We start from the raw sequence: 8863 nt of genomic DNA, 5'->3' as shown, positions 1-8863 counted from the left end.
ATGGAGTGAAATCATTGGGCCCACCTGGTTCTAGCTACTGTAATGAAGCTGCTCCTCAGGTACACTGCACTCAAACACACACAAAGGACACAAACCAGGTGACACTTAAGAGGAAATAAAGCTCACTCCACTTTAGGCTTTCAGTCAGTGAAGCCTGAGTTATGATCAGGACCATTATGATGTTGTTGTCTGACGCTGAAAAGAACAAACTCAGTACAATAAAGGAGAATTTATTTCTAGTCATACAGACACAGTTAGCTTATTAATATTCACATTTGACATGAGCACAATATTCCACTGATCTACTTTCTGTCCATATCACAGTAAACACACCTAAGACCTCTGCAGTATGATTGTTTCTATGGACAGCTGTTTGACTTTAGGTTCACTCTGACCGCACAATGTGAAGCGTCGAGAGCCTGTATTTACACACACACACACACACACACATACACTTTCATAATATCATATCAATATTATAAGAGAAGCTACAAGCTGTGCAGACAGTATGTTAGTGTCCAGATCATAACTTTCAATAAGTCCTATTATCAAGTTTCAGCTTTACAGAGAGAACCACAAAAGAAAAGCCAGTGTAAACAGCAGTGACAGTCACAGAACACAACACTGTATGTACGGATGTGTTGGGTCAACCAAAGGTACACAGACATGGATGTTTAAAGAGTTGTAGCTGGGTACATCAGCACACAGTTCAACAAATGTGGCCAGAGAGCCACAGATGGCTTCTCTTTCATGTGTACAGAAGTCTAACTGGATCATGTGTACAAGACTTCCTCTGGCTGAGCGGTCCAGCTTCCTGTTGGCTGCTCACACACATGAAAATGATTTACTGATACGGCATGTTTCCACATTCTGGACAGGTCAGGGTCTTTGTGATGCGCGGACACAATGTAACGGCAGCCGTTCATTTTAAACAACCGTTTCTGCACGTGAGAGAGATATATCTATTTTTCTAGATTCAATTCATAGCAGTCTTTCTGTTTTTTATTAGCTCTGTGAAGCACTTTTTGCTGCATGTTTGCATCAAAGGTGCCATAGAAATAAATGATCTGAATTTCTTTAACTGTGTCCAAAATATTGAACTGCTTTATAGCACACATCTGTTTAATCCTGCCATCTCAAACTGCCTATCATGAAGCTACTTTCTGACTCCGTTACCAAGGCTACCACAGTAGCCAGGCAGCCAATAAATGTCTTAGCAGCCCCTTGAGAGTATCTTCTTGACCAAGTCTGCCTGCTCTGCGAACCTAATTTGCATATTGAGATCTGATTATAATGAGAGCAGATTTCAGATAACATCACTTCACACTCCTTTACCCTACATGGTGCAGATAATAACACACTTTGCCCACCTCACACTCGTTCCTACATGCAGTGAGTCAGTCAAGTGTGTAAGTGGAGCAGTGTGTGTGTGTGTGTGTGTGTGTGTGCGTTCAGGCAGTCCTTTCACCCTGCACCGGCACTTGCAGGAAGACATCTGCTTTTTCTAATTCGGTCCCCGGCATGTGACAGTAACTTGGTAAGCGGAGATCATAGCGGCGCCCCGCCTTGTCGAAGGCCTTGTCGTTAAGGGAGTACAGCTTCTCTGCAATGTCATTGCGCACAACCAGGGCAAAGACTTTGGCTATGTAGCGATGCTTGGCGAAAAGCAGGTAGAGTTTCTTCCTCCTCCATGCCACGTATCTACAGGGGTTATCAGCACGCAGGGTCACCTGAGGAGGATAAACAGAGCAAACAAATGAGAAGAAGGAGACGAGGCTGAAAGGAACGCAGCTGGCATTCATGCATGACAGTTAAGAGAATAATTACAGTTTATTACAACTCCGAGAAGAGACAGACAGAACAATGAAGTACTTTAATCATCAGTTATACAGACACTGTCTTCCAAATTATTATGCAAATACGATTTCAATTCAACAAACATTTGATTTTTAGTTTTTCAATAAAAGTTTTTAATTATACGTTTTCCCCTGTCTTTAGATGACACTGACATCAATCTCGGATAGGTTTAGTCATTTGTTTGCCAAGTGAGCCTAATAAACAGGAAACTACTACAGGAGGTTGTTCCACAGGTTTCACGCAATATGGGAAAACAGCAAAGATCTTTCTGCAGATAAAAAGCCTGTAGTAGTGCAGTATCTTGCAAAAGGTATGAAAACACGGGATATTTCACAAAAAATTAAGAGAGATGATCGTACTGTGAGAAGGTTTGTGTCTGACTCAGAGTGCAGACGTGTTAGTTCAGATTAATGCGTGTAGGAAAGTTTCTGTAATCATATTAAGAGAGCAGCTGTGAAAAGGCGACTGAAGAGTAGCAAACAGGTATTTGAAGTTGGTGGTGCCTCAGGAGTCCCAAAACGTCTCGATGCTGGATATTCCAGAGGCTTGCTGATGTGCATAAAGCTGTATTTTGGCCATCCTTAAACAATTCCAACAAGGAAAAACGACTGCAGTGGGCTTAGAAATACATGATGACTGATTTTCAACAGTGTTCACTGATTAATGCCTTGCTACACTGGATGGTCCAGATGGATGGAGTTCTGGATGGTTGCTAGATGGCCACCATGTATAAAACAAGGCTGCAACATCAGCAAGGAGGTGGCAGAGTGATGTTTTGGGATGGAATCATAGGAGATGAGTTGGTAGGGCCCTTTAAGGTGCCTGAAGGTGTCAGAATGACCTCTACAAAATATTTAGAGTTCCTAATAAAAAGAAGAACTTTGCCTTCTGGAGTAAAAACTTTTTTATGCTCGACAACGCACCATCCCATACTGCAAAAAATACCATTGAAGCCTTGGCTGCTTTAGGCATAAAGGGAGAAATAATCATGATGTGGCTGTGATTCTGGCATCCTCAAAGGTTTTTTTTTAAGCTTTATTATACAGAGACAGCTGAAGAGTGACAGGAATGTGTGGAGAAAGAGATGGGGAATGACATGCAGGAAAGAGCCACAGGTCGGATTTGAACCCTGGGCCACCACAGCAAGGACTGAGCCTTTATACATGGGGTGGATGCTCTATCAATTTAGATAAACGACACCCCATTAGTAATTTTGTTTAATACAATTCTGATTACGATATGATTGTTGAGGAATAAAAAATCCTATTGACTGCCAATTATATAGATTATTGAGGAATAAAAATAACAAAAACAGTATATGCATAATAATTTGGAACACAGTGTATGGAGCTACTTTGACAGTTTTGTTGATCAGTCATGTTGCATGCATGTTAATATAGCAAAAGATGAGCCTTTACTGATCCCCAGAGGGGAAATCCTTCTAAGTTATATTTGTCTGATTTATTGATATTTGATATATAATTTGAGTAAAGTTTTAAATATATATAATATTTCCAGGAGCTCTCTTCATGATTAAGAATGTAGAATACATACTTGATACTTGATACTCACATGGTACTTCTAACAGTCTGTCTCTCAGCACTTTGTGAATCATCCAGCCTGTCTGTGCCTGACCTCACATTTCAGAAAGGTTTACTAACGCCACACTAGTTTTTAATCAAACGTGATGATGCATATACTTTCAACAACGATTAATCCACATTTGATCCTCTAGTGAATATATTTGGAAAACTGGATGGATGAATAATGAGTAATAATTACTAATATTAACAGTGGCTAAACTCCATTAAGTTCCACATTTTGTTCAACAGTGAAGTGCTTTCTACACCTGGACCAGTGATTGTGGCTGAGCCTGCCGCTGTGCCTGACGCCCACTACAAATATGATTATTTATTATTATTATCTCTATCAATTAGAAATATTCCCTTTAAAATCACAGCTGCAGTTTTAATAATTATTATTGCTGCTGTGCAGCTTTGTCTCTCTCTCCCTCTCTAAACTTAACTGGTCTCAGCAGATGTTCGTCCACCATAAGCTGAGTTGTGCTCGAGGTTTCTGTCTCCTAAAGGAAGATTTTCCTTGCCACTGTCACCAAGTGCTTGCTCATGGTTGGAACTGTTCAGTCTCTGTGAATAATATTATAAAACACAGTCTAGATCTGCTCTACTATCAACTACTACTGCTAACAGTTATGATTTGACACTATAAGTTAAAATGAATTCAACACATTCCTGTAAATGTTCACAATAAAAGTAAAGAAACAGACACAGATACACAGTGTTATAGTTCCACAGAGCAAATGGGAGCTGTTCAAAATGAGTCCTCATACTTCTGCTACATTACTGAATCTATTAGCTGTGCAAAATTCTGAGAATTTTCAAAGTTGGAAACTTTCCATGGGAATTAACAGGAATAAACCAGGAATTTACTAAATTGAAGGTTGGCCCTTAACAGTGAACTTAAATACAGTTGGGGAAAATATATTTTAGCATAATTTTTACTAAAACAACCAGATTTCATGCAGGTATTCAATCACATGCACACAGCACACTGCTTACTGCGGGGCTATTGAGACCATGCCCCCTACCTGCACAGGTGATCTCTGTACCTGGACCACAGCACAGAGACTATTGAAGACACACATTTGAGCTCATGGACTACATAATATTGTTCAATAAAATAATTCAAACTTGATAAAGTTCTACTTACAAATAAATCTGTTGAAATGTTTTTTAATTGTTTTATTTTGCATTTATTCTGCTTATGACCATTCCCATAAATCCCAATAAATTTACATAATTCCCATGGAGTTGCATTTGGAATATTTCCAAAATTACCCAGCCTAACTTCCCATGGAAAAATTCCGGAAATACAGACAAAATCAACTTGGAGAAACTTCCAGTCGACCAGCAACAGCTTCAGTCCTTCCGTACCAAAATCTAAAAAGTTTGTCTGGCTTTGTTTGCAGCCAATCACCACGTGCTTCAGTTTATTGCGAAATGTGACTGGTCTACTACTGCAGCTAGCAGGCAGGTACATACAGTTTGTGGTTGTGAAGCATATCAGTGAGTTGAACCAAAACGTGAGTGAATGTATGCACATACTACACAGCTGTCACGTCTGTTAAAAATAAATGCATGAAAGCAGATGGCACCAGGTATCAAATGAAGAGCTCTGCTACTCTGTATCACGTTAAGGGTCCCAGTTAGTTACTGTTAGTGTTTATTACACATTCATGCCATCACACGTCAAATTTGCTGCTGTGCAAGAGATCTATAAAGCTCTTAGGCTCTGAGAAATAAGATGGAAACCTGGAATACGCCCTCCTCTGACGGCCTGAGAGAGTCCCACTCAGGTGAATCCAGAAACTGGAACGGGTAGATGTAATGCAGAAACTCTCCGTTAACCGTCACTCGGATTCTGTCGGAGAAGAATGGACAGATATTTGATCTTAAGAGTCCACACTATATTACACAGGACACAGAATCTAACCAGCAGCTGCTGTATCACATCAGACATAAGTGTTTAAAGCACAGGTTGTGTAGAGGCAACACCTCCATCATCAGACTTGAGTAAAGACATGGTGCTCCACAGTCCTCTCATTTGGTTTGACAGTTTCTGAATAACACAAGTTTTCTGAACATGTGGCTGGCTGCTGCAGGCCAGTACCAGATGCTCAGAGGACATGGAGACAAAATTGTGATCTTTGTATTTGTTTTCATCTGTATCTGTATACCCTGTATTCTGACTGCATACTAACTGTATACTAGGGTTGCACTTAATGTAATTGGGAATTAACAGGAATAATCCAGGAATTTACTAAATTGACGATTGGCCCTTAACAGGGACCTAAATACAGTTGGGGAAAATATATTTTAGCACAATCTTGACTGAAACAGCCAGATTCCATGCAGGTATACTTATATCTGCTATTCCTCAGTCACATGCACATAGTACACTGCTTACTGCAAGGCTACTGAGGCCACGCCCCCTACCTGCACAGGTGATTTCTGTACCTGAACCATACTTTAGGACCCAGAGCACACAGAGACTATTAGAGACACACATTTGAGCTCATGGACTACATAATATTGTTCAATCAAATAATTCAAACTTGATAAAGTTCTACTTAAACATAAAACGTCTGAAAGACGACGTGATGACTGTGATCCACCACGAAGAATGAAAAAGAAACATTCAAGTCAAAAGTCCAGAGACAGTTTCCTCTTGCTACATCTCTTGTACAGATTGTATTCGTTCTCATGTGTTTGAGCTGTGGCTCATGAACACAATGAACATGGACCATGGGGATGTTAACCTCTACATCATCATCAGGATGTGAGACAGAGATTCTCTGTAGTGGACTTGAACACACTCTCACACTCAAAAAAATGAAACGTTGACTTTAAAGGTCCAGTGTGTAGAGTTTAGTTGCATCTAGTGGTGTAATCACTGGATTGCAATCTCCTCACATCACCCTCATCTTCCTAGTGTAAAGGAGAAACAACACTTTAAGGCCCCGTCTAGAGTCAGTGTTTAGTTTGTCTGTTCTGGGCTACTGTAGAAACATTCTGTTTCAACACAGCGTCCGCCATGAAAGAGAACCATTTTAAAGTAACAGATATAAAAAGATTCTTATTTGCAGGTGATCATACATGCATGAAAACATAGTTATGAATATTATATTCCATGTCTGCCTTATATTGAAAATAAAGGCCCCAAATCTGACACACTGCACCTTTAATTAAATTTATTTGGTCAACAGGTTCCACGTAATTGTATTAAGTTACATAAAATCAAAAATGTTATGCAATTGAATGCCTAACATAACATTTTTGAATTTGAATAACTTAATACAATTACGTGGGCAAATAACTGTAATTAAAGTCAACATTTCATTTTTTGGAGTGCACTCCTCTAAATGAAGGCTATGACAGGAGCTGGACAGCTGGACTGTGATGGAGGAAAAACACATTTTTCAATAAACTTCTAAATATTTTACTGACTCCTGGGTCAAATAAACTCACAACACAGCTTAGCGTGGAATGAAATATTAAAATGACAGAAGCCGGTGTGTTCACTTCATGAGTTAGAAATGTGTGGGTGCAGTTCGCCATCAGAGGTGGAGCAGTCACCTGCCAGACAGAAGCACCGACAGCTTATCAATCGCGGTCTTTCCCTCTATGGCGAAGCAGTGGTCCGGCTCTATGGTGTGGATGTCTCCGTCACAGCAGGCTACTATCTTCCCGAAATGTGTGAGGGACACCCCGAGTTTCTTAAACATGCAGAGGTAGAGCTCCTGGAAGTCCTTCTCGAAGGAGACGCTCCTCAGCCTGTAGGACACATGCAGGACTTGTCCCAAACACACCCCGAAGAGCGCGAAATTCCACAGGAAAGAGTCCGTGGTGCAGGGGTCCGACCATGCCCAGACCGTGGAGCAGAAGAAGCCCAGAGTCAGGAAGGTGAACAGGTAGAGGAGTCCGTAAAAGCCGCTGCCCCCCATGAAGCCGAAGAAGAGGAAGATGTTGGCGAGGTGGAACACGGAGCCCTCCGAGCCGTCCCTCCACTCTTCACATAAGGGGTACCCCGGCGCCGCGGGCTCCACCGTGAAGTTCATGGCTTCCCAGTCCGGGGGCTCCATGTCTGCTGAAGTGACTCAAACTACCAGCTCATCACACACGAAGTCACCAGGCTTCCCCCACACACACCACGCCAGCCCGCGGAGTGCTGGAAGAACCACCGCAAAACAGCACACCACGCAACACCTGACTGACTGCGTGAAGGAGACTGCCACGGTGACAAAATAAAAGCACACCGAACACGATCATGTAAAAGTTTAGTTAGAGGACATGCTGACCTCTTTAGACTGTCACTGATACCGACCAGCAAATCACTTCAAACACGAGTATTAATGGGATTAAACATTTAATCAATTAATCATATTTAGAGTTAATGTTAATTAGATTAGCACCTTGAAGGAGAAATTGATCACACTCAGGATCCTGTCAAACCACAACATATTTTGCAAAGAAAAAAATCCTCTTGAAAATTAAATTAAATTAAAGACTAAATTGCATGAAATCAATTTATTGCCTATTTATAACATACTTTCTTTTCTGTGTAGCCTTTAGATGTAGACTGTTAATCATTTTTAATTTGCCCATTTCATTCATTCATTTATATAAATCTGTCTATAAATCTATTAAATACCAGTGGCAGAAACACAGATCAAAAATACCGACTTTTATTTTGACAGCCAAAGCGTCACATTTCCGACGCTTGTCAGGGCAATAAAATCTGATCTGTACATAATGGCAGTGGTGCTCCTGGTCCTGGTGTTCTTCCTTAAATGTGAACATGGTGAATGTGATGCAGTGTGGAGAAAAATAGGAAATGTATCAATAAACTCAGAGAGAGAGAGAGTGTGTGAGAACTGGTTTCTCCTCGTTCATCAGAGCTATGCCAGTGAGCTCCTTGTGGATCAGAATAGCAACAGCAGTCCTCTCATATGTGTACCTGGTCAAGGTGACTTTGACTACTTGCTGGATGGGAGAAAGTGAGTGTTGGTGACAATATCTGGGTCAGCAGAAGGACAGAGAACCCCAGGGTGTGTTTCACATCATGTCAGACATAAGGAAGTGGTGCAGAAACATTCTCACCGGGTCTGGCCCCGTTTTCATGACAGAATGTAAGAACACTGAGGGGCAGTTGTTATTTTTACTGAGAGAGAGGACACGTCTGTATACATGTTTGACATTATGACGCTATTTTTAGAGCATTTCCACCCCGGGCAGTGTGTGTGTGTGTGTGTGTGTGTGTGTGTGTGGGCGCATGATTATGTCCACAAGTATGAAAGTATGTGTGCATACCTACTTTTAAGTCTGAGCCAGAGAGAGCTTAAATAGCAACAAAGTGGTGAGTTTGATGGGAATAATAAGGCCACATCGCTGTTGTTGGGAAGCAGATGTGTCCAATCACACACCAC

At 41.1% G+C, this 8863-nt stretch overlaps 1 protein-coding gene across 1 annotated transcript; it reads right to left on the bottom strand.

The window, feature by feature from the left end:
• Nucleotides 1–214: 214 nt before the first annotated feature.
• Nucleotides 215–7917, bottom strand: popdc3 (popeye domain cAMP effector 3). Its single transcript, XM_027285991.1, has 3 exons — nt 7014–7917; nt 5190–5298; nt 215–1730 (listed from the first exon to the last, which is right to left on the bottom strand). Exons 1-3 carry the CDS (start codon nt 7517–7519, stop codon nt 1452–1454), a joined length of 894 nt encoding a protein of 297 aa, XP_027141792.1. The 5' UTR covers nt 7520–7917; the 3' UTR covers nt 215–1451.
• Nucleotides 7918–8863: the final 946 nt, after the last annotated feature.

Source organism: Larimichthys crocea, chromosome XIII, assembly GCF_000972845.2.
Source record: "Larimichthys crocea isolate SSNF chromosome XIII, L_crocea_2.0, whole genome shotgun sequence".
Lineage (NCBI taxonomy): Eukaryota > Metazoa > Chordata > Actinopteri > Sciaenidae > Larimichthys > Larimichthys crocea.
This window is presented reverse-complemented; position numbering and strand designations above follow the sequence as displayed.

Coding starts and splice junctions, on each gene's coding strand:
- popdc3 (XM_027285991.1), bottom strand. CDS start 7,519: ATGGAGCCCCCGGACTGGGAAGCCATGAACTTCACGGTGGAGCCCGCG. Junction 5,299..7,013: donor TCGGTGCTTCTGTCTGGCAG/GTGACTGCTCCA, acceptor CTTCTCCGACAG/AATCCGAGTGACGGTTAACG. Junction 1,731..5,189: donor CAGAGGAGGGCGTATTCCAG/GTTTCCATCTTA, acceptor TATCCTCCTCAG/GTGACCCTGCGTGCTGATAA.